The sequence below is a fragment of the Cornus florida genome, unplaced genomic scaffold (genome assembly GCF_030987335.1).
Source record: "Cornus florida cultivar Cherokee Brave unplaced genomic scaffold, ASM3098733v1 CherokeeBrave_3.0.0_Hap2_Chr04, whole genome shotgun sequence".
Lineage (NCBI taxonomy): Eukaryota > Viridiplantae > Streptophyta > Magnoliopsida > Cornales > Cornaceae > Cornus > Cornus florida.
This window is the reverse complement of record NW_026775574.1, coordinates 21,768,195-21,795,044: the sequence shown is the minus strand read 5'-3', so window position 1 is coordinate 21,795,044 and position 26,850 is coordinate 21,768,195. Positions and strand designations below refer to the sequence as shown.

The window sequence follows — 26,850 nt, the reverse complement described above, 5'->3', positions numbered from 1 at the left end:
TAATCAATGCTGCACTTGTCACTATATTAGAAATTGCCAAATACATAATAAGAACCTCCCCGGGTTTTGGAGCGGATAGAATTGGTGGTTCGGCCATGTAACCTTTCAACCGACTAAGGGCCTCCTGCTATTGAGGTCCCCATATATCTTTATTCTTAGATCGTATAGCATCGAAGAATGGTTTGCACTTATCTGACAATCGAGATATAAATCGGCTGAGGGCTGCGATCTGACTAGTAAGAACCTGCACCTCCCTGCGATTTTTTGGTTCCTGATTCTGGATGAGGGCCTTAGCTTGAGCCGGACTTACCTCTATCCCTCTTTTATTCACTATGTGGCCGAGGAATTGACCTGATGATACCGCGAAGGAGCACTTGGATGGATTCAGTTTCATGTTGTACTTCTTCAAGGTATTGAAGACTTCCTATAGATACTTCGGATGATCTTCTTTCTTCACACTTTTAACCACCATGTCATCTATATATGCTTCAACTGTCTTTCCCAGCAGATTATCGAATATCTTCTTAACAAGGCGTTGATAAGTACCTCCAGCATTCTTCAGTCCGAAGGGCATGACCCTGTAACAATAAGTCCCCTTTTCTGTAATAAAAGCCGTTTTTTCTTCATCTTCGGGGTTCATAGGAATTTGATTGTAGCCCGAGTATGGAATGTCAGCCTCTCGTAGCCAGTGGTAGCATCAACCATCTGGTCTATCTTGGGCAAAGGGTAGCTATCTTTAGGGCAAGCTTTGTTGAGGTTGGTATAGTTTACACAAACCCTCCATTTTCTATTCTTCTTTTGTACGACTACCACGTTCGACAGCTACTGTGGATATTGCACTTCTCGAATGAAACCTACTTGCAACAATTTGCTCACTTCTTCAGCTATAATGTGATTGCGTTCAGGGGCAAACCTTCGGTGTTTCTGCTTAACCGGTTTGAACTCCAGATCCACCTTCAGACTATGGCAGGAAACTAAGGGATCGATCCCTACCATGTCCGAGTGATCCCACGCAAAGGCATCTGCATTGCTCCGGATAATATCAATTAATGCCTCCTTTTCTTCGGACGTGGAAGAAGAGCCTAGATAAGTAACCTTCTGAGGGTCACCGAGGATAACTTCCACGGCTTCGAGGGTCTCCTCGGTGGGCTTCGCAATTTCCTCTTCCTCCTTTACCTTAAGATACTTGGGCAGAGGGCTCTGTAATTGCTATTTGGGTCCAGTTTTGGAAACCACACCTGGTTGCTATTGAGTCGACACCCTCTTCGCCTCAACTTGTTTCAACATATAGCATTCCTTCGCTGCAACTTGATCGCCCCATAGATTAATTACTTCTTTCCCGTCCGGAGATAAGCACCGCATCACCTGGTGAAGGGTGGACAGAACTCCTCTCATATATCCAGCCTCTTCCCATGATGAGATTGTAAGAAGAATGGATCTCTGTTAAAACAAAGTTCTCCTTCAGAGTCCTCTTCGCCGCGATTACGGACAAGTCTATTACTCCAAGGGGATCTACTCTTGTGCCGTCGAATCCCATCAACGGGCTGGAGGTAGGTCGAATAGATGATGACGGAATCTCTAACTGATCAAAGACCGTCTTTGTGATTATGTTAGCGCTACTTCCTGGATCTACCAAAACCCTCCTGATCAAACAATTGGCCACTAAAAGACTGATGACCAATGGATCCTCGTGGGGGAGTTGCACTCTGGATAGGTCGCCATCTCCAAATCCAATACTGATACTACCCGAATTGATAACATTAACCGAGGTATCTTCCTGAGCTTGTGGGTCGCCCTCAGTCTGGATCTGTACACCTCCTTGGACTCTTGATCATCTTCAGACCTGCCATGTATTGCATGGATGACTTTTACTTGTGTACCTTCTACCTTGCGGGGATAGACCTCGCGGGGCTTTGCATACTCCTTTGTCATGAGGTAATCCGTTAACTCACCTTTGGCGATCATATTCTCCACCTGTCGCCTGAGGGATCTGCAATCGTTGGTTGAATGCCCATAATCTCGATGATAAGCGCAATGCTTACTTTTGTCCCTTTGCTCCAGGGGTTGCTTTATTGGCTGCAGAGTTGTGAACTTCGTCTTATTATCTTGGAAGAACCGAGCCAAGGTAGTTCGGAGAGGTGTAAATCCTTCCTCTACCCTTTGCCTTTTTTCAGGTGCCTGGGTGACCGGCATTGAGGAACGTTGGCTTTTTTGAATCTTTGGAGTTGGAATTCTTTCTCGAGGCTTGTTTTCCACTGTCACGAGGGTGGCGTGCTGCGCTCGGTGGGCTATATTTTTCTCAAGCCGAATGTAGATCTGGGCCCTGGCATTTAAAGTCTGCATGTCGGGAGGAAAATACTTGACTAAGGAAGTGTGGAACTTCGTCCCCTGAATCATCGCGAGTTTAAATGTCTCTATAGCAGTTGCGGGATGACAATCCGCTATTTCTAATGCCTCCATGCTGAATCTTGACAAGAAATCCTGCAATGTCTCTCCCCTTTTCTGTCTTACGGTGAAGAAGCTGGCAATGCTCTTCTTTTGCTTCTTATTTCCGCAATACTGTGCCAGGAACATGGTGCATAGAGTTACATAATCTGGGATGGACTTATGCGGTCTATTCCTGAACCACTCTAGTGCTGCTCCTATCAAGCTGGTAGGAAAAACTCTGTACATCCAAAGGTCATTACGATCATCCAAAGCCATCTTTTGAGCGTAATGATCTAGGTGCCTAGAAGGATCCCCTGTTCCATCAAACTGGGTGAAAGAAGGCATGGTGAATTTCTTGGGCCTCTTAACCAGATACACATCGTCAGTGAAAGGAGTTTTGACCAAAGAATTTTTGTGTTTTTTAGCCATCTCGGCAGGTGTCAGAATCTTCAGGAGTCTCTTCTCGTCAAAGGCATCCTAAACACCTGCACCATCTGGGATTCCATTGGACCACACCGTAAGCTTATGGCTGGATTCGACTTGCTCATTGTGATATCCCTCGTTTCTAGAGCCACGGGTGATCAAGTCCGAGCACAGATTCGAGGAATACCAAACAATCAATATGTAAACAAGCAGGAATAAAACTAAAATAAGATTTAAATAATAATAAACATAAAGAATACTAATATGATAATCCTCAAACTTTAAATAATAATTTAATATAATTTAAATCCGTACAACTCGGGAATCCATCTGGTGGACCCCTAAATACAAATCTTTAGATAAATTTACAGAATTAAAATCCAAAACCATAATAGGAAGGAAATCCTATGTAACCGGTAGAATGAGTGTCTGTATCTGCATCAACACGATCAAACTCTAAGCTGGAACTAGCGAATACATGAAAAATAGGAGTGGGTCAAGCCCACATGCAAGTTCCAATCTACTACAATCCGTACATAAACCCGATACGCAGATACATCCTAGATAACTCGGCAATATCTACAATAGTCCATAGATATATAAATACACACTATAGGATGCTCACTAGCCTATAACATAGTTCAGCCTGGGTAAAAGGTGACATATAAAACACGCTTTCCAGCGGCCAAGTACCTAAACCTACCAGGGAACATTAGCTATATCCAGCTACTCAACCTTTGCGATATCACGGTACCCTAACCATGATCAGGAGACTCAAGCTCGTATCACGGTACCATAAATATATATATATAAATTCCTTCCTAGTGCAGAAAGATAGAACAAATATCCATTATGTCGTTCAACTGTTTTAGTTGACAGGACATGCATCCATGTAGGATTTAACTGTTTTAGTTAATCCATTCCTTATGTATGAAGGGGTAGGACTTAGCTTTTTGATCTAATCCATCCCTGATATGTCACCGTCCCATACCGGTACATATAATGCAAATGATCCTTGAATGATGCAACATTTTCAACAGTTCATCAAATCATACCCACGTAATCCAAATAGTTGATATACAGAGTTTAAACAGTTCATCAACTTGCAATCCAGAATCCATCCATGTAATTAACGAGACAAAGTTTAATAATTCATCAAGTTAAGATCCAGTATCCATTGATGTCATTGACAATTTAATTCATTTAATTAAATTTCAACTAACCCATAGTACAGTCCAGCAGTTGACAATATTAACAATAGTAAGAGTCAATTATAAAGCTGAGAATGCCAAACTATAACTCAGAAAAATCCACAGTACTAACCAATAGTTGCTGAAACATAAAGAACAGTTTAACCATTAAAATAACAATCTCCATTTAATTAATGGAACCTAATTTATTAGTTCCTTAATTAAAATCCAACCTATGCACAAATAAGGTCTAATAAATACATGACCCTATTCTGTATCTAACATAGATTTTAGAACCATCCTCCAGTCATCTAAGTTGTTAAATTAAATTTACACAAATAGATACTTTACAATCGCCAACAATGTGCGTCATTACTTAAAACTCTCACACTGTGAAAACCCTTAGCATATTAGGATAAATTATTCATGATGAGTTCTAATATAGCATAATATCATATTTAGATTACATGCAATAGTCCGTTAAATTTTTAAAACAAAACTTTGCGCACTAGTCCTTCCTATCCGTTAGCAGCGTACAAATTCGCTTATTTTTACACTGTTTATTCCATTTGCCCTATGAACCAAAATATACAATTAGAGGAATTAAAAACCCTTGAAAATACTTTTAGAATTCTCATTCCAGTCCTTAAAACCATTTAGAATTTCAAACTTAGCCCAAACAGTGCCCAAACAGCTCCAAAATGCATCCAAACGTGTCTTAACCAAGGGAGCCTGCTCTAAAATAAAAGAGCAGGCTTTATTCTACCTAGAGCCGGCTCCCTAACCCCTTGGAGCCGGCTCTAAGAAGGGGGAGACAGCTCCCACAATTTGGAGCCCTCTCTCTCTCACTTTGAGCCTTCTACTCTGCTCCAAACTCATCTCTGCTTCATTCGGTTGCCTTCTGTGCTTCCGGCAAAGCTTCCCATCCTATCCCCAAACCTTTGTAGCATCTTTAGAACTCTATTTAAGTTTCTTACAGTCCTAGAACCCCTCATACTCCAGTGTAAATCAATCGACAGAAAGTAAACTCACAACAGAACAGTTTATGCAACAATAAGTTTAAACTTTAAAAAAACGCAGAACAGATTACAGAAAACATTTAGCATACATAAAGTCCGTTTTTAAAAGTTTAATTACGTTCCTGGAGTCTATATAAGATGCACAGAACACAAGTTTACAGGAGAGGAATAGACTGAAACTTGCCTTAAGATTTTGGTTTGAAATCTTCATCGTCGTCTCTAAGTTTCAGAGCTTCTTCAAGACTGTTCATTCCTCTAATCACTGCTCCAGTTCAATCTCACAGTAAACCATTCCTTCCTCCTTGATACGACCTTCAGTTACATTGCTGAAAGCCTTTCCCCAGTTTTCCTTTCATGTTTTACCCCTCAGCCTCTCTGTTTCTCTTTTTCTCTAATTACGGGAACATAGTTTGTTTTTTTTTTTAAAACCCTTGCCAGACCTACAACTTATATATATATAGGCTCCATTAAAACCCTAATCCTAATTTCCATGACTCATTATATGACGGCTATACCACATAAACCCTAAGCTTAATTTATAAGCCATATAAGCTATATACAACACACGTCAGTTAAAACCAATTAATCAATCAATTAATTAAAACAAATAATCAATTACTTTAAAATACCAATTAATCATCCAATTAAATTAAAACAAATAAGCAATTAATTTAACACAAAAACAATGCTAAGTAAACATATAGCCAAATACTCACACAAAACACAAAATCCAAATAATTAAATAAAAATGAAAACAAAATTCAAAGAAAAATTTAATTTAAATTCTAACTATATCCTTCTAAATATTAGGGGTATTACACTCATCCTGCGTGCGAAGAGGGACGTTGTCTGAGACCGCAGCCTCGGATCTTGCCTTCCGTTGTTGCTGAACCTCATTCGGTTGAGCCTCATTGGGTCGTGTCCCATTAAGTGGAACCCCATCAGGCGGAAGTCCAGTAATCGGAGGAATATTCTGACTAGGGGGTGCTGCTGTGTCACCCACTGGTGGCGGTGGTGCCAACTGAGCCTGCGTCATTTGCAGAGTGTTATTCTGCTGTTGAAGCAAGGCGATTTGAGCCACGCTTGCTTCGTTTGCCTGACGAAGTATGTCAAACTGGTGTAGAAACTCTTCACGCATCTTTTGCATCAACTCCGTCGATTGATCTGCTGAAGATCCTCCGTTCGACATTCTGGATGGTAACTTCAGGATTCACTTGTGAAACAAAAACAAGAATGGGAATATATTTGCACATAATTCCCACAGATGGCACCAAAGTGTAAGTGCAAAATTTCGCTCAACCAATAATGATTGATAAAAATTAAACAACTCACTCAATAAACAATAAAAATAAACAAGAACAGTGTGTAGAGAGGCGCGGAATTGCTTAATCCCTTTATTGGAGGTTTAGGCCTCTATTTATATACAAAAGTTAGAAGAATTATGGTAGGACTCGCGTTACTTATCCTCTAATTCTTTCCATATATCAATTTCTTTACAAATAGAATTCTTTCCTCTTTATAATTCTTCCCTTACTAGATTTTCCTTACACAGAACTTGCTTCTTTTGGTGACTCCTTTTCCTTACAGGACCGTCTCCTTCTTTAAATGGATTTGGGCCGCATTTAACTTGGTCCACATGACTGCTGGCGTCTTGATTCGGGCTTTAGTAAAGCTGGTAGTTAGATAATAGTAGTTTTGGGCTAAGAACCAACTCAACTTGGGCTTCTGACGAGATGGGCTTTGAACTTTATTGAAGATAAAGTTATATTTATGATGACGTGAACTGCTATTATTGGAGGGAGATTTTTCCCTCCATACTAGACTATCCTTTTAAAATTAGGGGTATTACAGTTTAACACAACATAATTATAACCCACTAACACGAACTGCAACCCCTACTCAGATTGATCAATGGTGTCCAATAAAATGCTTTGAGAAAGTTAAAATAGTAAATTTATATGAATTCAAAAGTCAAAGGGCAACAAGTGCTTTAATTTTGATTTGGGATGTCATTATTTAATTTACTAAACTTCGGAGGTGTCATTGTTCAAAAAGTACGTGAATTGTAACTACGTGTCTTTAACCCAAACTTAGAGCAAAAAAACCCCCTAAACTATGGGGGTTTTGCAACTAACCCCCAGAACTACAAAAAAAAACCCCCCTGAACTTTCAATTTGTTACAATTTGCCCTTTCAGGCCATCGGAAAAGAAAAAAGACAAAACTGCCCTCCCTATAAAATAACGCAGTTTGCTGATAATATCAATTTCTCTAATTGACGCCCTAACTCGTATGGCACCATCACAGCTTCGTCGCCAACACCATCGATCCAACCTAACCCTCTCTCCTCATCGACCACTGCCGCTGTGAACGTTCTCTCCCGACTCCTTCATCGCCTCCCTCCCTACTCGCAGCTCACCACCACTACCCACCACCTCTCTTCCCCTCATCACTCTCTCTGACCCAAACCCAACTCTTTTAACCAATCTCATTTCTGCTTCTTCTCAACTCGGTTTCTTCCAACTCACCCACAACTCAATACCCTCCTAACTCGCTCACTCAGGCGAATCCGATTCACTTTCTCTCTTCAACCTTCATCACGATTAGAAACAGTTGTTTGTCCCCAAAAATTGGCTCCTCGGTTATGACAGTGATGACGACGAAGATGACGATGGAACGGGTGACTTGTTCTGTTTCAACTCGTCTTGTTCTACTGGAGGTTATCGGAGTGCTATCCTGCGCAGTGGGTTTTGAGAACTCGTTTCGGATTCTCAATTTTGAGGCGGCTAAGGAGTATATATATCCCCATTTGGGATTCCATTCATTTTAAAGTTTGATTGGTGAGCATTATCACATCTTCGTCAATTAATTATTTTTCCTCAGGAAGAAATTTCAGGCGAGATTAAGGGCGTTCTTAATGAATTGGTTCGCCACTTGGTTGTGCGAGAGCAGAGGAAGCGAGCCCTGATTTTATTTCTGTATGTATTTGTGTATATATATATACCTTACAATATAAAAAGAAAGTGACTGAGACGGAGCAATTATGGTCGCCGGAGCAAGTGTGGCTGAGGTGAAGGGCAATTACGGCCGTCTGATGATCGCTCGTTCCCTCTCTTTACGCTTAAACCTGTTGATTTCAGAACCGCCGCAAGCACCGCCGTTCCATCCCACCAAGTATTGCAACCTAATCACAGAACCGTCGGTGAGGTTCATTCCGAGTCACGTGTGCTCACCGTTGAATCCTTGCTTCCCCGCCGTTTCGAGCTCGCTGTAAGCCCTCTTTGCTGCCTTATTGGGCATCCTCATGAGCTCGCCGACATTCTCGCCGTCACTGTGGTCCCCGGTTAAAGCCATGTTTGGATAATCACAAGGTTAAAGCCATGTTTGGATATTGAAGTCAAAGGTTGGAAATTAAGGACACTCTTGTCCTTTCATGCTTCTAAGTGCAGTACGGTCTTTTAAAAAAATTTAACCAAATTTAATGGCCAATTCTCATCGGACCTTGGCCGGATGGGATGATTTACAACTTTTTTGCATAATTCAGGGGGTATTTTGCATTTTTGATAGTTCAGGGGGTTAGTTGCAGGTTTCCCATAATTCAGGTTTTTTTTTTTTTTTTTTTATGATTATATTTTGGAATAAGAATGATGAGAAAATCAATCCAAAGTGCGAATGTTGTTAAGTAAGCGGGTCTTAATCCGGAATAAGTTGAATTATAGAGGGGCTTATATAAATAAAATATTTCAAAAAGCTTTGTGAATCCAATCAGCCCCAAAATCAACATAGGAGAAAGAAGAGAGAAGGTCGAGATCAAGCCAAGCCTCCATGGCTTCTTCAAATTCGCTTCTGTTTCTCCTCTTCCTTCTCTCCTCATCTTTCCATATCTCATTAGGGCACCAAATGTAAATAAATCTCTCTCTCTTTATACATATAGACCTATATATATATATATATTTGGTTTATGAATTGACGATTGAATGGTTGATCGATCCATCTGTATAGTTATATAATGTTTTGTTATAATTGAAGTTCAATTTTCGATTTGAATTACGCAGAGGTAGTGAAAGTGTTGGTGGAAGAAGAGAAGAAAGCGTAGTAGCAGCAGTAGGAGAGCGTCGAGTTCTGATGAGTTTCAAGGAAACCCCTTCAGGAGGTAACTTCACTTTCGAATGCTCTCCTTCTGGTCCCTGCGTCGCCTGTGTATACTCAGAAAAGGTTTTTCTCTCTCTATAAATATATGCGCATATATATATGTGTGTGTGTGTGTGTGTGTGTGTGTGTGTGTGTATGTATGAAAGTTTTTGTTGTCAATTAGGTCAAATTTGACTTCTTTGAGAGATTAGTATGTGATTTTGATATGTTATTGTGTTACTTGTGCATTGAAATGATTCGATTTGATTGAATTTTAGATTCTTTAGTTGAAGGCACAATGGAGTACTATATTTTAAATTTGTTAGTTAGATCATTTAACTTCATTGAGAGGTTAATTTGTGATTTTGATATGTTATTGTGTATACTTATGCATTGAAGGGATTCGGGTTGATTGAATTTTTATATTCTCTAGTTGAAGGTTTAATGGAGTACTATATTGGAATTGTGCTGGAATTTTGTTTGATTATTGTGAAATCTTTGATGTTATGCTTTCTGGAGAGAGATAATGTTACCTATTAAGTAGATTTAGAATTAGATTAATAATCTGGATTTTTGCCTGCTTTCCATGATCAAACTGTTTAGTGGTATGATATAGAATGGTCAACACTGGGGACATTTAGATATCTCATGGAAATTGAGTAGATTTATTGTGGTTTCGATTGGGAGTTGAAAGCAGTCAGAATGTATTTGATCAGCTTGTTTCATTACATTTTTTTTAAAAAAAATTAATTGCATTTTGAGGATCTCAGTGAATGACCTTGATTTTACTTTATCTAAGTCAAGTGATGATGCCTCCAAACAATACAAAAAATCATTTGTATGACGAATATGAAACACAATGGTGAGTGGACTGATTCAGTCATTGTGGGAATTCCACTTATTAAAGCAAACTAAGGTCTCCTGTTCGGTGAACAACTATTAGATAAGTATAGTAGATTATAACATCAAAATCCCTTTGGTGCGTCTTTTACTGATGAGATCTCTGTTGAAAATAAACTTGATTTTAGAATTTTAGTTGTAATTTGTATTTTCAAGTATTTGGTATACATGATGCATGTGTGCATTTCATGTTAGTGAGGTAGTAAATGGTCTTGATGAAGAAGGTTATGTAAGACTAAGATGTATGGGAATTAAGTCTCCTAAATACTATGTTAGTGGGAGTTTGTATTTGTGTTAGTGGAAGACATAAGAGTTAAGCCTACTAAATACTATGTTAGTGGGATTAGTGGTAATAATTGGGCATTGAAATGTAATTGGTTACATATGTCTTAGAGCCTATATAAACTCATGTAATATACCTATTTTATGTAGGGAGAAAAGTTGAATGAGTAGAAAAATAAGATGAATTAGTGGAATAAAATAATTTTCTAAGTATTCCTCCATGTCATTCTCTTCCAAAATATTATTGAGTGTTGTGTGTATCTAGACCACTATTTCCAACAAAGTGGTATCAAAGCAAAACTAGAAAGTGATATTTGAGAGCAAAAGCCAACAAAGTGGTATCAGAGCCAGGTTATTATCAGAGCCAGGTTCCATATTAGAGCCAGGTCATTATCAGAGCCAGGTTCCATATCAGAGCCAGGTTTCATGTTCAGAACTTAGACGATCCTGAAGGCCTGACGAAGTTGATCCTAGAAGCTTCAACATTTTTAAGGAAAACATGTTTCTCCTTGATGATGAAGAAGAGGGGAAAATGTATTTTCTCAGTGAGAAGATGATGTTCTCTAATTACAAGAGAATGAGAATCATCATGACTTCATACCTCAAAGCATGTGATTTGTGGGATGTTGTTGGATTAGAGCCAAAGAATGGCACGTCCAACAAGCTTCGTGAAAAGAAAGAAGAAAAGGCATTGGTAGTGTTGCAAAAGGCAATACATCAAGAAATTTGGGAGTATTTTGGAGAGTCCAAAACTCCAAGTTGTGTTTGGAAGATACTCGAGACCATCGTTTCTAATCATAGAGATGAATCACTACCCATGGAGTATTGGGTACAATGCTTTGAGGATGATGAGTTTAAGAAGGCTGATTATGGAAGTCTTGAGGACAAAGGTGTGGAGAATGAAGAGGCGTACAACACAAATCAAGTAGAAGAGTTTGAAGAACAACTTGAAATGGTGAATGAGGAAGAGGTAAAGAAATGTGTTGAAGAAGGGATTAAAAAAGTGGAAGAGAATGAAGTTAAAAGAGAAGACAAAGGAGAAGAAAGTGTTAAAGAAGATGCACAAGTTGATGAATTTGGTGCATTAACATCTTCAGGTATGGTTACAAATTCCACCTTGAAAGAAGTTGTATTTGAATTATTTGATAAAATTATGATTTATTCATATTCATCTCAATTGGAAAAAGAAATCAAATATTATGAAAATTATGTTCATATTGTGGAGAATGACGAACTTCTTTTAAAGAAAGTTCTAAAGAAGTACGAGATTGAAGCTCAAGATGATAAGAAATTCTCAAATTGTTTTTTGAAAAATGGTTTGGAGAATTTTGTAATTGACACAGGTTGGGTAAATATGGAGTTATTTTTTTATTCCAAAGAAGAAGCACATAAGAAGTTCAAGAAATTTTAAGAATTCAAGAAGAGAGAAAACGGATTGTGTGCCCATGTGAAGAAGATAAAAGTTGATTATGAGAAGGCATTATTCAAGCATTTGAAGAAGTTTCACAAGCCCTACACATCAATGGAAATAGCTAAGAAAATTATAGCAATTGAAGGATGTGGAACTCAAGACCAACCAACAAACTTTTGATCAAGCCCCAAGATCAATAAGAAGTTTTTTCAAGTCACAAAATCAAGTTTAAAGGGGGGTGTTGAAAATAAACTTGATTTTAGAATTTTAGTTGTAATTGGTATTTTCAAGTATTTGGTATACATGATGCATGTGTGCATTTCATGTTAGTGGGGTAGTAAATGGTCTTGATGAAGAAGGTTATGTAAGACTAAGATGTATGGGAATTAAGTCTCCTAAATACTATGTTAGTGGGAGTTTGTATTTGTGTTAGTGGAAGACATGAGAGTTAAGCCTACTAAATACTATGTTAGTGGGATTAGTGGGAGTAATTGGGCATTGAAATGTAATTGGTTACATATGTCTTAGAGCCTATATAAACTCATGTAATATACCTATTTTATGTAGGGAGAAAAGTTGAATGAGTAGAAAAATAAGATGAATTAGTGGAATAAAATAATTTTCTAAGTATTCCTTCATGTCATTCTCTTCCAAAATATTATTGAGTGTTGTGTGTATCTAGACCACTATTTCCAACAAAGTGGTATCAAAGCAAAACTAGAAAGTGGTATTTGAGAGCAAAAGCCAACAATCTCTTATTGTTTTGCATCTAAGATTTTTAGTTGATATTCAATAAGCATGCAGATATTTTAGCAAGATCGTATCTTGTTACAGAATTGCCAAACGGTGAATACCTATGAAGTTGTTATCTGTTCCTGTTCCCAATTATATATAATTCTTATTCCTTCTTCTCATCTTGTCCCATTATTTATTTAGCATCTTTTATGACTTAGATGGTAGCATGATAAGCTAGCCATGTCTTAGATGAATTTATATACTTGAGTAGTGTTATATAAAAAGAACTTTTGAAATTTTTTTAAATTCACATACAGAATAACGTGTAATATTTTTTCTATCATTTAAAAACAAAAGAGCATCATTGTCTATTATTATGAAAGAACCACTACCTCATCATTCTCGACATAGATCCTTGTTCGAAATTCTGACTGTACATCAATTTTCCTATTTGTACACATACAGAGAATATGATTTGGCATGTTGTAAGATGTAAGCTGTAAAATTGCACACACTGTGTTTCTTAAACTATGTGCTTGAAATATGACATTTGAAATTAAGCAAGAAGATTGGCAATATTTATCATTTTTTGAAGAGATTAAGATGACAAGTTGCTCATTGCTCAGTTCTATAATATACGGACACGGGTACAACATGATACGAAAAATCTCAAAAAAGAATAGGACATGGATACGATAGGAATACACCAAAAAATGATTGTATATTATATTATTATTTATATTTATAATATTTTTACTCTTTTTATCCATATTATAATGAATCCACTAATTTGGAACTTTAAAATATAATTAACGGATATTATATTTTAAAGTTGCACTGGAATTACATTATTCCAAGAAAATAATTACTAAATTACTCTATCGTGTTTTGAAAGTGTTTCAAATGTATCTCTCCCAAGAACAAGAAAGATGGGGAGGATGGCTAATAGAATGAAATTGCTCTGCCATGTCCATGTTGTATCCCAGCCATGTCCCAGCGGTTTCCAACCAGAATAAAATTCAAGTTCCAGGACACTTTTAGCCGTGTCCCATATGTGTCCGCGTGTCTAATACCACCACGGCACCACCAGGAGAATTGTCAGGCTTGGAGTTCACTATCTACTCCGATGACATTGAAACTTTTCAGCTCCTAACTTATCATAGCTTGGTGTTTTGGTGGTGATTTATTGCCCAACTTTATCATCACCATTTATGGATTTCTACTGGAGATCAGATTTTCTGGTCGAACAATTTGAAAAAAGTCTATTATCTTATTCAATTGTTTGCAGTATGTGCTTTAGCGTCTTTAGCCTAAACCTTTATAGATATCATTCCTCTAGTATCTGTATTTGAACACATAGTGCTATCTGATTTGACAAGTTTCCGAGAAATAAAAGTAAAATTCTGCTCGGAGCATACTTCACAAATGCAATATGTCTAGTTTAAAATGGTCGCACAATGTAGCTATATTTTCTATGTATAATATCATATTTGGCTGAAGCTATTGTAGAACAGTGGTGCAGTCTGGGCGTCGTATCTAAAAGGGAAAGGATGGTCGGTTTTTGTCATTAAAATAAGAACAAAAATCGTTATACAGCGTCCTCAGACGTATAAATGCAGTCGGATACGTCCATCTTTGTGACGCTATATCATTTTCCTTAAAACAAATATCATATTTGGTTTTTTAATATTCTGTTTTACTTCTCTTCTTTGTTACATACCCTTTATCTGTTACTTATATGTTATGTTGTTGCATGTTTCTTGTAGAATGATGAAAAGTATCGTTGCAGTGAAACTGGATATCGTATCCCTTTTAAATGTGTAGAAATTGGAGCTGGTTTGAAGGAAGCAAACAGTGAAAAAAGTAAGAAGAGTCGATCAGCTCTTGAAAACACTTATGAAAGAGCAAAACCGCATGTAATGTTACATGTTGCAGAAGATCTCACTACTTCAATAAGACACAGGAGTTTGCTGGGTGAGGCTTCCACATCAGGGGATGTATCACAGGCCTACATCACTTACAGAAGCTGTATACCACCCGTTAATGAAGAGAAGATATCAGTACTTGGTTTTGAGGTATGTTAATGGTGCAACTTTTTAATTATGATTTCTGTTAATGTCTTTATGCTCTTCGAAGGAGAACTATGTTACATTATATTGTAGTTTTGACATCTTAATTGTATGATACACCAGATATAAATACAATCAACTGAATATGAATTACTCCCTCCGTCCCAAGTTAGTTGTTCCTCTTTCCATTTTTGGCTGTCCCAATTTAACCGTCCCATTGGAAAAGTCACTGTGAGATAATTGCATCTTTCCAAAAATATCCTTTTAACTTTTGAAACTTTCCAACTTGATAATATGCTCACACACACACACATATACATATGGGGTTAAACTTCAAAGGGTAATTTGAGAGTATCAAAATGGGTGAATTCATCAAGTGCATGTGCCCTTGAAAGTTGGATCCCCAATTAAATAGGGACAAAGGGAGTTTTTAATCCCAAAAAAAAAAAAAAAAAAAGGGGGACAGAGGGAGTGTATAGTTAATCTAATATATTGTCCTATTGATTTAATTGTATTTGTTACCCATTAGTTCTTAGTTCTTGGTCTTCTCATTTGTACTAAAGTAATCCAATTGTGGATATATGGTTTAGTCTGAAAAATGAGTTATTTGTTTTACATGGCAGCCTATACCTTTTGCTTGCTTTGTTTTATTGGATCTATGCGTGTAACATGCCACAATAAAAACGTATTGGCATTAACCAAAGGCCATAGATAGTGAATCACTCCTCTTTCTTCTGGAATTTTATACCATTCAAATTCTAGATGGATGACTATGTGGATGTGATAGGAGTTATTCAACATTTTTCTAAAATTTGAAAGTAACATCGGGTTAGAAACTGTGATGGGAGTTATTCAACATTGACCGCTGGATACTTGGATATTAGAAACTGTGTAGGATATATCTTTGCGAGAGTTGTGTTAGAAAACCCAGTTGGATTTCATATTCGCTGAAGTGAAACGGTCGGGCGAAATTACATTAGAGAAAGAACCTCTTGGCGGAGTCCAGTCCCCCGAAATCAAGTAAATCTCAAAGTTATAAAATAGACACACCAAATCTACATGGAGAACCTCAATGGTAATTAACCACAAGAACTCTCCATAGTTGATCAGTCCTATAATGCAAAGATTAAATGTGAAATTAACACTTCGTTGCATACTCCCACTTTGGGATCTTCAGCCAATTAATTAATCAAAATCAATTAATAGTTGATTAATTGTTATATAACTTTGAATTTGATTATTGCTAATCAATCAATCAGTTAACCCCAAAGCCAACCTCATACTAATGAAAAGAGACATGCCAGACCTGCGTGGAAAACCTCAATGGGAATTAACCACGGGGCCTAACCATAGTTAATCAGTCCACCTATGCAAAAATGAATTACAACATTACCTATCTGTTATGAACTCCGTGGATCTTCAGCCCAATGGTTTATCTCGGATGATATCATTCATGCCGGCTCAAAATTCCAACTCCGTGATCATTGGTCACTGCTATTAATTATCAAATTGGAAGTTGCATATTCTTAGTATCCTTTCCTTACCAGTAAAGAGTCCATCAGTTTTCAGCTCCAGATCAGTCAGTATTTAGATTTATACAGTCACACTAATAAATTAGACTTCCACAGTTCCGTCTATTTTTGAAACAAATCATTCTTTATGCAACATCCATGTATTGTGTTTGGCTGCTACGGTATTTGTGTGCTCGTATATGTGGGTATTTATTATACATAGTATTCTATATATAATCAAAGCGGCCAGGTCATGAGTTTTTCCTATGTAGGAAAGTCCTATATATCTTAGTATCATAATTTCTAGTTCGTTTTTTTAGTTCTCATGGTCGTTTTGTTTCTTTATATTTTCTTCATTATTTCCTGTTCATTTATGTGTTAGGTACAAAAAACTTAAGATGCATTAACGCATTACAATTGTTCCAGCAATATTAACTGCACGATGTATGTTTAAATTTCGCTTTGCAGTATGCCAACAACACAAGTATATTGCTCGATACAATACGAATTTCTACACAGAATTTTCCTATTTTCACTTGGCACTGAAGTGCTCTTCTTGTTCAGCAATTGCTTACATTTGCATCAACTCACATGCCATCGTGACAGCATTAGTTGGCTAACATGGTTACATGAGTTCAGTTAAAGTTTGCATTTATTTATCTACAAAAACCAGGTTGCATACTAACTTCCGTTCTTTGAACTACTTTGGACAGGGGATAATGTTGTGTTTTCTGCTCACGAGTGGTTATGCTGTATACTTTCGACGAAAACGAAACAATGCTATGTCAGGAGTTGCAGCGATGAGACTTCCTACCAGTTCTAGGTTTTAGCTCAGCATTTTCTTGTTATTTCATTGCGTAGTGAATTTCTGCTCAATTATTAAACACAAGAAGAAATTTGGTTCCTAATTCTCTCTCACGTAACCAAAATGCTTCCTTTTCTTTTCTTTTCTTTGTTTTTTTTTTTTCAAAAATTGTGTAACATGTATTATTCTAGTGGGAAAGCCATTTAGCCTGTTAATTTTGGGCATGCGTGTATTATTATTGGTTTTTGATTTGCAAGTAATAATACAAGCTTTTTCCAACCCTTTGATAGTATCCTTTTGCTTTTATATAATCGCATTTTTTTTTCCCGAAAAGTAAAAAAAAAAAAAAAAAAAAAAAATCCAGTTGCTACATTAATGATTTTTTTTTTTTTGGACTTAATGGAATAATATTGGGAATAAGTGAGATAATCCCACTTTATGGGCAGGTGGTAATAATGTGCTTACAAGTAATTGTAGTTTTTTCTTTTTCCTAAACCGCGCTTTGGAATTAACATATATTACTAAAATTTTATTTCGTAAACTATAGTGGTTTCCTTTACCAAAATGTTCCATGAGTCCTGAGAAGATAAAAATTAAAAAGAAGCGACTTTAATGGTCCTAAAAGCACTTTTAATTTAAATTGGGTTTGGATGGGTCTTGGTGATGAAAAAAAAGCGTTAGGTAGTAAAGATTTAATCAAAAAGACAATTTATTATTATTATTATTTTTTTTTTTTATGAAGCTAAAAATTGGAGCTTTTAAAATTGCGGGTAACTAAATTTTAATCAAAATGACATTTTTTAATCAAGCTTTTAAAATTGCGGGTAACTTAGTTTTATTTTTGACAATCTAGTCTCTTTGAGACTATTGCCTATGGCCAAGTGCGCGTGGTTTGTGGCCTTGTGGGGGTGCTGTGCGTCACTGCGTGGTCTAGAGAGAATTAATCTGTTGTGTAAAGTTTGAAAATATCTCCTCCGTAAATAAAAAATACAAATACTATATCAAAAAAAAAAAAAAGAAGGTGATAATAAAGAAAATTCAAGATAACTCCGTCTTATAATTACTTGATGTTTCACAATAATTTAATATTTGAGTAATGGCGAATGTTTATTAGTGTATGGTTAATGTAGAAACATTATTAATCAAATATAATAAAATTAATAATAAAAGTGTTTTAAGACAAACAAATTTAAAAGTGCTTGCATTTACGAAAGGCCATTTTTAGATAAACACGCTTTTACTTGCAACATCAGCGCGACACCATGAAACAAACACGTTGTACGGCAATTACATAAACCCAAACAGACCAGAAAATATTATTACAATCATCCTATGCACAACAAAAGTATCTGGACTGACTAGCATATGAGGAACGTAGATTAGTGAAATTAATGTAACAGCAATCTAACAACGAAAAAAAATAATAATAATAATAATTTATGCCTCAACAAAGACCTATAAATCTATTACCATTTCAGTCACTTGTCAGCGAAAATGGTAAGTGACTGGCATCCATTCTGAAAATCTTCTTTCCCTACCTTGAATTGTCAAATTACAAAACACAATATACCATGTTATTGCTGCTTCCTCCGTTTGAAATTTACAATAGGTTTTGTTGGTGCCTTCAATCGATTCTTCCCGGGAGTCTCGAGAGCACGGAATCGAGGCCAGCAGCAGGCAAACTCCAAAACAAAAAAGAATGATGTGGAAAACAACTCTCAAACAACAGAATTTGAGACACATCTATAGAGAAAAAATAAACACCGATATCGAGATCACAAAAAATAATCGGGAGTCTTGCGTGTGGCGTCAGGCTCGATCTGACGCGGAGCTGGGTCAAATTGAAGGAAATTCTGTTCCATGTTCTCCCCAATCTCCAGAATTGCAGCCATGTTCCCGCAACGGTAACAGTAGTTTGGAGCGCTAAATACTGTCACCACATTCTTGTCCTACAAAAAAGTATGGACAACAAGTACATTTTCAACAAGCGAAGGAAGTGAAAAACAGATGAAGGTTGCTCCTTGCATTTAACTTCACAAACCTGACACCAATTGTAACCTTCCATAACAAGCTGGTGAGCTCTCGTGATCATACTGAGCCCATTGGTGTGATTGAATTGAGCTGCTATGTCCTGCCCAAAAGTATAGCCAGCTCCACGTGGAGATATTCCCCACCCACACCGGTCATCTGGATCAGACCACAAGAGATCACACATTGGTCCTTCATGTGGAACCTACCAACCCAATGACCGAGTTAGAAAATGCATAATAGCTTATCCAGAAGTAGGGAAAAATGAAGTAAATAATAAATAAAGCCAAAAAAATCACGGGAACTTGAAACGGTGCAACTTATGCACTAGCAACTATGGTAAGAATATTTATCAAGAGAAAAGGAGGGGGAGAGACACACACAGAGGATGCAGATCGGGTGATGTATTGCCATCCTAGTTGAACACGGAAAACAAATCAAATGAGGCCATTCCGTTTTCAGGCCCACATTTTAAATTGTGGAACAATGATGCAAGTAAAATGGTTTTAGTGGTTATTTCTCAATTGCGGAAGTATATGGGTTACTCATAAACTGTTGGTATCACTGTCAGATTGTCAGTTAGAACTCCTCACATGAATAAGAATGATAAGCACAGAGCATTAAAGATCTCAAAAATGCACAAATAAGAAATTTCAAAAAGCAATAGTCAACAAAACACCATTGCTAGCAAAAAAAATCACAACGCACCACTTGGGAACTAACAGAATCCAAGGATACATGAAAATCAAGCATCAGAATGTCTCCCGTTGCGCAACACAACCTCAAGAGAATGTGTTATAATGGTTTGAAAGCAGACAATACTGAAACTAGCAAGCAAATCTACATTTGGAATGGAAAATATATTTTTTTGGAAAAAATCCTATGTGATAAAGCTAACAGCATCATCACTTACCACCAGCTTTCACATGACAGGTGTATATCAAATAACAAGAGCAATGAAGTTCATGTTACGACTTTGAAAAATATGAATTATTTGTACCAGACACAAAACACAACAATTGGTTATAGGTATGGGATATGTGTCATACAGGTCTAGTTGGACATACATTTAACATGCATATCCATTAATTCAAGTTTATTATTTCAATTCTATATAAACTTGTGTCCCTTGAGTCCACCGCATGTACCGAAGTCCATGTCACATAGAACAAGACAGAGAGTTGAACATAGCAAGGAACATTTTTTACTCGAAATATTTATGGATGTTGAACAAATTTAGAATCAATATTACAAACCTCATAATCAAGCAGGGAATTAAAAAAAGAAGGCTAAATAAAAAATATATATATAAAGAAAAATAAAAGTAAAACCCGACAAAACATGCAAGTAGATTTAAAACAGTCAGATAGAAATTGCAAAACTCCAAGGCTGCAATTGTTCATGTACCTCCTGTATACGGTCCAAGGAGCGAATATTATCTAATGTATCCAAAGATGGTGAGAGTCCTCCATGCAAACAGAATACCTATGATTAAAAACAAACAACTGTTATAAGTTGCTTTTAATTTTATGGAGATAATATGTCTGTAGAGCGTACAACTCGAACCTGACTTTCAATAAGTGCTGTAAGGGGTAGGTAATCAAAAAGGTCGGTAAAGTACTTCCAGACGTTGGCATTTCCATACTTCCTCAAACATTCGTCATAAAAGCCATACCTGGAAAATTGGGAAAATAAAATAAAAATATAATAATATGAAAGCTGATTAAATAGATTTACTAAACAGTACATGATCTACAAGGAAAATGACAAGTCTAAGCTGCATGAATCACACTTCAAGACAAGAACCTAGATAATCATACAAAATGGTTTCCGTTTGAACGCTCAGTTCTGATTTGATTCAAGTTAAAAGAATTACAACTGCAAGGGCAAGATGAAGACCAAGGACAACAAGAAAAGATTGAATGGCATGTGATTTAACATGCAGCTCTACATAGAGTTAGATTGAACAAGGACCCACATGCTATTGTTGATTCAATTTGAGTGCACACACATGCTGCAGGCATTCTTTTTCTCTTTTTTGGAAGCAATTCTACAATTCCCTCAATAGAAGAACGTCAAATTAAAAATACAGTACATCCATCGGCAATGGATTCCTCCTCATCAACTATGCGCAAAGTGCCCATTGCCCCATTATGGTGTTAGAGGAGGGATTGGATTTAACAAAAACCTCATATCATAGCTGATCCTTCTTTGAGTACATAAAATACCATACCAAAAAAACCATTTAAAAGCAGCACATCAGCCACAAAACAGAAATTTAACACCCTCGATATGAGGAATGCAAAAGAGTATGCACGTATACATGTTAGGCATGGCACTTGTCCTACCATAAAAAATTCCATTTCACTACATTATTCCCATGAGTTTTGGAAACATATAACAGGTTCACATGTAATTTTTTTTAAAATAATAAATGAAGTTCCATTGTCTATGTACACACAGGACATATACACAAGCGCATGCACCTATCCCATACAAATAGACAATCTAAATCCTTTTCAGAAGGATACAGGTACAGAGACATCATAAGAAGGAGCACCATCGCTCTCCAATTCATCCCTCCTCCCTGAAATGTGGATGTGTTTGAAAAAATGGTATATATCTGATTAAATATTTTGATCCTTTTTTTAAAAAAATAAATAAACCTGAGACTTTGTCAACCTTCTGTCATAAGTATCACTCTTCATGGTATAACATACAATTTGAAAAACATAAGCCTCTTATGAAACAAAGGAATAGAACCAGTTCACAAAAGCAAGGGGAAGGCCATCATCCTGTGTGGTCCCAACCCAACCTTCAGTCATACATTAACATTGTTCACAAGCAAGAAAGAAAAATAGAATACTTTGACCACCATTTACAAATTACTTATTTAATATTATAATAAAAATACTTGTAAAAAGGCCTTACACTTGAGTTATTTGCCGGCTCTCATGATTTCCTCTAAGGATTACAATTCTATCTCTATAACGAATTTTCAGAGCCACTAAAAGTGTGACAGTCTCCACTGAATAGTACCCACGATCTGCATTAATCAAAACATAATTTTAAAAAAATGTTAGAAAGATTTTTTAAGGTAAAATTTCCAAAGAAATGTAGAAGACCTGCATCAAATGATGTGTACCATTATATGAAATGGAAGAAACCAATTTTAAACACCAGTGAATTGGAAAAAAAGGGAAGGAAAAAAAAATGAAAAGAAAAAGAGACTGCAGAAATAATATAGTTGATCAGGCTCACAAAATTTCGAACTAAATGATAAAGTTTTATGTTTCACATGCAAAAGCAGGACTACTACCTTATCAAATATCTTTAAAATCAGTTGCATGGTTTAACCAACAGCCATTATGATTAAATACACAGCTACATCATAGTGAATCCCCTCATTTTTGACTATGTCTAGAACCATATCATAGACCAATAGATCTTGTAAGTAATACCTCACATGATGTACTTTCACCTTCCCACATCCTTCCAAAACCTTCCACTAGAACCATATAGCTTCTTCCCCCTAATGCAATCCGAGTTTTTGTTATACATGACCAATCATATCAGCCAATTTCTTGAGTTATGCCGGCCACTGGAGTTGTCCTTTATTCCTCGTAAACTTTAATTCCATTCTTTTCAAATACCAATTCAAATCCCCAAAATTAATTTGGCAACACTCGTTGTATAAAGATGTTGAATGCTAGATGCTCAACATCCAATGTAATAAAGCATAATTGGTGTTGCATCAATAGTTCTAAAATTTCCCTTCAACTTGATGTAATTGTACCAAAATAAAACGCCAGAAGTGTCACTATACTTCAGTGTTGATCTTGGGTTTATGAATCATATCAAAACTTGGGTAGTGATGTGTGTGATGGTATGAGTGTTTATCTACAAACTCAAACGACGATGAAGATGAAAATTAGCGAAAAACACGCTGCAAATCTCTCAAGACTCAATCACATACATAGGTTAAAGGTAAATGAGACCTTAAATACCTTTTTTGACCTAGATTCAATCAACAATTGGTTTAAAATTTTGTTTCAAATGTATTTTTCAAAATTAGGATTTTTATCCCAAGTTTTCTAAATGATTTCAAATGAGTTTTTAAATCAGGGACATTTCCAAAAACAGGAGCGATCGGTCGATGTCTCAATGATTGACATGTTCCCAGAAAAATCAGACTGAAATCCTAAATGGCTTGATTGAAAGCCTGATTGATTGACCATGGACAGTGTGTGTCAATCGATAGCTTGATTGATCGACACATTGCAAGAGTCACTCGACCAAAGCCTTGCTCAATTGACCTGTGCAGAATTATATGTTTTGGTAACTCTCTCAAATCATATTTTTTAAATGATTTTACTTTCAATGCTACATATGACTCATATATTGGCTTTGAATATGAGTTTATAGTGAGTCTAAGGAGTCATGCATTGAGCCTCCATACATTATAGTTAGAAAATTTATATTTTTACAGGGAGAGTCTTTTAAGTTACTAGTGTTTACCATAAATTATTAATCACGTGTGATTGAGAAATACAAGAGCAAGGAGTTTATCAAAGAATTCAAACAAGAGCAATTCAATCAAGGAAAAGCTTTTAGTTGGAGGATTGAACGTCCATAGAGAAGCATATTGTGCGAGTAGGCCTGTTGATGGAGTGAACAGCCTGGAGACTCAAGCAGAGAGTCCAACGTTGGTCTGTGTCAAGAGGAAACTAGGGGACTCTAGAGTGGGAAACTAATAACTTCATTGTAGAACTTCTTCCTCACAGTGAATTGTTCATGGCTAAACGAGGTCCAGTGATCTTTTCCTGTTTAGTGTTTTTTGTGTAAAAAATCGTATATCTCTGCTTTACTTTAATTTTTTTTAATTAATAATATGTGTTTGATTGAATGATTTTGAGACACACAATCAAACTAATTTAAATAAGGAATAATGGTAATTTACTAAGTTTCAAATTCAACCCTCTAGGTCTAATTCACAGTGCTCGCTCTAACCTATGAGAGCCTTGGGGTAACAGTCCTTAGATTTCATAGCTTCCACAAACTTCCAAGCATCAACAATTATGAAGCTTTTAAGTTTTCAATGAACTTGGCAAAGCAATATAACATTATAAGTTGAATGTACAACGGCAATGCCATACAAAGAATATCTCAGCTAGAGTAAATTTAATGATCCCGTCAAAACAGGCAACCCTGCATTTTGTTCTTACAAGTGAAAAGAAAGAGATGGATCCTGTCTATGGCCAGAGGGGCTTAGTAATAAACCAAAGACTAAAGCTGTTTATGAGTTGGGCACACTTCATCTCCTATAGAAGACCATACAACTTCTTAAATATTTTTTTACCTTTATCTCTTTAGTTTATTGATTGGTTCAGCTATCTACTCATCGAAACTTTACCACCCCTACCAGCAGGTCAGTTGAACAAATACATTTCTTCTTTCTTGTTCTTTGTTTTTTAAAAAAATATATAATAAAATTAAACCATATTTTCTGCAAAATTATGAGCCACAATGGTTTCTAACAATCTTAGTCCGCCTCGTTATGGTTCCTCCTTCACCTAGCAACTCCTCAACCCCATTTACATTAATCTTCACTAGAGCAATCATCAACCATACTTGCACAAGCCAAATCATTCACTATGCATTGCCCTATCCAAACAGACCTCAATTTATGTATAGAAAGTGAGAACCAAAATGGAGCTCAGCTCAAAAATCTTGGGTTGAATTTATATACATAAAAACACAACCTTAATCATATAAGTACACCACGTCCTGATCAGTATCAAATATCTTAAATATGAAGAAAAAGAAACCTATACAATATGTTATTCAACATTTATCAACACAAACAAGGTGCCAATGGGACACTAAATATTTTCACACTCAGTTCCATATTCACAGGTTCCACGAAAAACAAGATAAATCTTCATAAATAAAACATCAGGCACCCCAATATAAACACACTAAGCAGTACCAACATATCCAACCAATGCACAGATAGGTACACAACACCCACAAATCGACCAATCAAACATTCCAACATCCAACCAATAAAAAGACACTTTTTCCGTCAGATATGGCACAAAACCAAAATCCAGAATAAAAATATAAAACTCCCAAATTAAACCCATCGAAAAATTGCATCATCATTACCAAAACTCACCGACGTAGTCGCCCATGAACAGATAATTGGTGTCCGGAGCACTTCCTCCTATCCGGAACAGCTCGATCAGATCATAGAATTGGCCATGAATATCACCGCACACGGTGACCGGACACTTCACCTGCTGCACATTATATTCCTCAACAAGTATAGCCCTAGCTTGATCGCACAGCGTCCGGACCTCAGCCTCCGACAGAGACTTGCAATCCATCAACTGCTCGATCTGACGGTCCAGATCCGCATGCGAAGGCATTGTCTCTTTCTCCGATCTGAAACACCGATCGATCAGACACCGAAGATCGAACCAAAAACTCAACGAATATCAATCAATCAGCTACGTACCGAGATTTGAATTCAATTCGATAGGTTCAGCATCCGAACACGACAAGCGATAAATTAGGGTTTCGTACTGAATCGATTTGAATCCGTTGATGGATCGTTACTCGCATCCTGATCATTTCATAATTTTGAGATTCGTCTCAATAGGAGATGACGAAAATATATATATATATATATAGATATAGATATATATTATAGTGTGAAGAAAGAAGAGAGAAAAAATGATTGTGGAATGGAAGGAGAGTGAAATGAAACTCAAATGAATGCAAATGAATGTGTTTGTTCACTTTCACGTCAATATTGGAGGGAACAAAATTTTGCGCTCCGGTGGCTCAGCTGAGTCAAAATCATAGGATCGAGGACACGTGTCCAATCAGAGTTTACAATAGATGAAAAAGGAAATTTTTTACAAATTACTCGGATTTATATAATTACAAAATTTGAGTCCTATTATATTTGATCTGTCATTAATGCATATTATACTAACACTCACATTTTTATCAATTATTTGAGGAATGCTAATTTAGGGCACATGACACGCTAATTAATTAAATATCTCTTATCATTATGGTACATTTAAAATTAAATTTATAGTACAAAAGTGCTCTTTTAATTATTTCTTCTCCCTTCTCGTGTGTTATATAGAAACACTTAAATTTGATTGAGTGTCTATATATATACAAACAACAGCTCTCCTTTATCTATATATATATATATATATAAACAATAACTTTCCCTTTTAAGTATATATAATATATATAGATTTAGTATCCATATATACAAATGGTTGTTTTTCTTTTTGTGTATTGAGTATTTATATATACAAACAAGCCGCTTTCCTTTTTGTGTTTATATATATAATTATATTATATATACTATATATGGATTCACAAGGAGAGATATTGATTAGTAAAGATTAGATGATAAATAGTAATTATATACAAACTCCCTTAACCGAAAAAACTATCATATTTTCCTTTTATTTTAAAAAATCTATTATATCATCTCCTACTCGTTAATTTCCCGTCTAAAACTAATGAAATCGTATCAAGTAATAATCACGTGCAACAATTTTTTGAGACCAAAATAACTTTATAATTTTCCATTTTTCTATAATAGGATTTTAGTGAGTTAAAAAAAACTGAAACAGTGAAGCAACAAGCACCTATTAAATTATTGAAAGATGTAATTGCTTTTGGTGTAGATTCAATATCATACCTAGGGGCGGAGCCAGAAACTTTCGTTGGGGAGCCAAGTAGTAATATAAAATTAAATTTTAAAATTAAAAGAAAATAATTGTAACAAATTTTTTTTTTTTTGGGGTGCATTTCTAATGCACGTTTTTAGAGCATATTTATAAATAATACAAGAAAAATAAAGAGAGAAAGACTGTTTAAAATAAAT

General features: G+C 36.1%; 3 protein-coding genes across 4 annotated transcripts; 1 reads left to right on the top strand and 2 right to left on the bottom strand.

Moving 5' to 3' along the window:
* Positions 1 to 424: 424 nt before the first annotated feature.
* On the bottom strand, positions 425 to 2,856 carry LOC132304833 (uncharacterized). Its single transcript, XM_059802542.1, has 4 exons — positions 1,706 to 2,856; positions 1,358 to 1,643; positions 827 to 1,176; positions 425 to 578 (listed from the first exon to the last, which is right to left on the bottom strand). The coding sequence occupies exons 1-4, from the start codon at positions 2,854 to 2,856 to the stop codon at positions 425 to 427; spliced, it is 1,941 nt and encodes a 646-aa protein (XP_059658525.1).
* A 5,953-nt stretch (positions 2,857 to 8,809) lies between these two features.
* On the top strand, positions 8,810 to 17,116 carry LOC132302964 (uncharacterized). Its single transcript, XM_059799979.1, has 4 exons — positions 8,810 to 8,959; positions 9,113 to 9,272; positions 14,283 to 14,591; positions 16,810 to 17,116. The coding sequence occupies exons 1-4, from the start codon at positions 8,883 to 8,885 to the stop codon at positions 16,924 to 16,926; spliced, it is 663 nt and encodes a 220-aa protein (XP_059655962.1). The 5' UTR covers positions 8,810 to 8,882; the 3' UTR covers positions 16,927 to 17,116.
* Positions 17,117 to 18,193: 1,077 nt separating this feature from the next.
* Positions 18,194 to 25,704, bottom strand: LOC132302963 (serine/threonine-protein phosphatase PP2A-2 catalytic subunit-like). Of its 2 annotated transcripts, XM_059799977.1 has the most exons (7): positions 25,450 to 25,704; positions 25,108 to 25,376; positions 21,861 to 21,975; positions 20,496 to 20,604; positions 20,337 to 20,414; positions 18,943 to 19,134; positions 18,194 to 18,850 (listed from the first exon to the last, which is right to left on the bottom strand). In XM_059799977.1, the coding sequence occupies exons 2-7, from the start codon at positions 25,358 to 25,360 to the stop codon at positions 18,677 to 18,679; spliced, it is 921 nt and encodes a 306-aa protein (XP_059655960.1). In that variant the 5' UTR covers positions 25,361 to 25,376; positions 25,450 to 25,704; the 3' UTR covers positions 18,194 to 18,676. The 2 variants fall into 2 exon arrangements, with proteins under 2 accessions (XP_059655960.1, XP_059655961.1); XM_059799978.1 differs by having other exon boundaries at positions 25,108 to 25,704.
* Between the last annotated feature and the right edge of the window lie 1,146 nt (positions 25,705 to 26,850).

Coding starts and splice junctions, on each gene's coding strand:
- LOC132302963 (XM_059799978.1), bottom strand. CDS start 25,360: ATGCCTTCGCATGCGGATCTGGACCGTCAGATCGAGCAGTTGATGGAT. Junction 21,976..25,107: donor GTTCATGGGCGACTACGTCG/GTGAGTTTTGGT, acceptor TGATTAATGCAG/ATCGTGGGTACTATTCAGTG. Junction 20,605..21,860: donor AGCCGGCAAATAACTCAAGT/GTAAGGCCTTTT, acceptor CCAATTTTCCAG/GTATGGCTTTTATGACGAAT.
- LOC132302964 (XM_059799979.1), top strand. CDS start 8,883: ATGGCTTCTTCAAATTCGCTTCTGTTTCTCCTCTTCCTTCTCTCCTCA. Junction 8,960..9,112: donor ATCTCATTAGGGCACCAAAT/GTAAATAAATCT, acceptor TGAATTACGCAG/AGGTAGTGAAAGTGTTGGTG. Junction 9,273..14,282: donor CCTGTGTATACTCAGAAAAG/GTTTTTCTCTCT, acceptor TGTTTCTTGTAG/AATGATGAAAAGTATCGTTG.
- LOC132304833 (XM_059802542.1), bottom strand. CDS start 2,856: ATGGCTAAAAAACACAAAAATTCTTTGGTCAAAACTCCTTTCACTGAC. Junction 1,644..1,705: donor GAGATGGCGACCTATCCAGA/GTGCAACTCCCC, acceptor TTGTTTGATCAG/GAGGGTTTTGGTAGATCCAG. Junction 579..826: donor CGAGAAGTGCAATATCCACA/GTAGCTGTCGAA, acceptor TTATTGTTACAG/GGTCATGCCCTTCGGACTGA.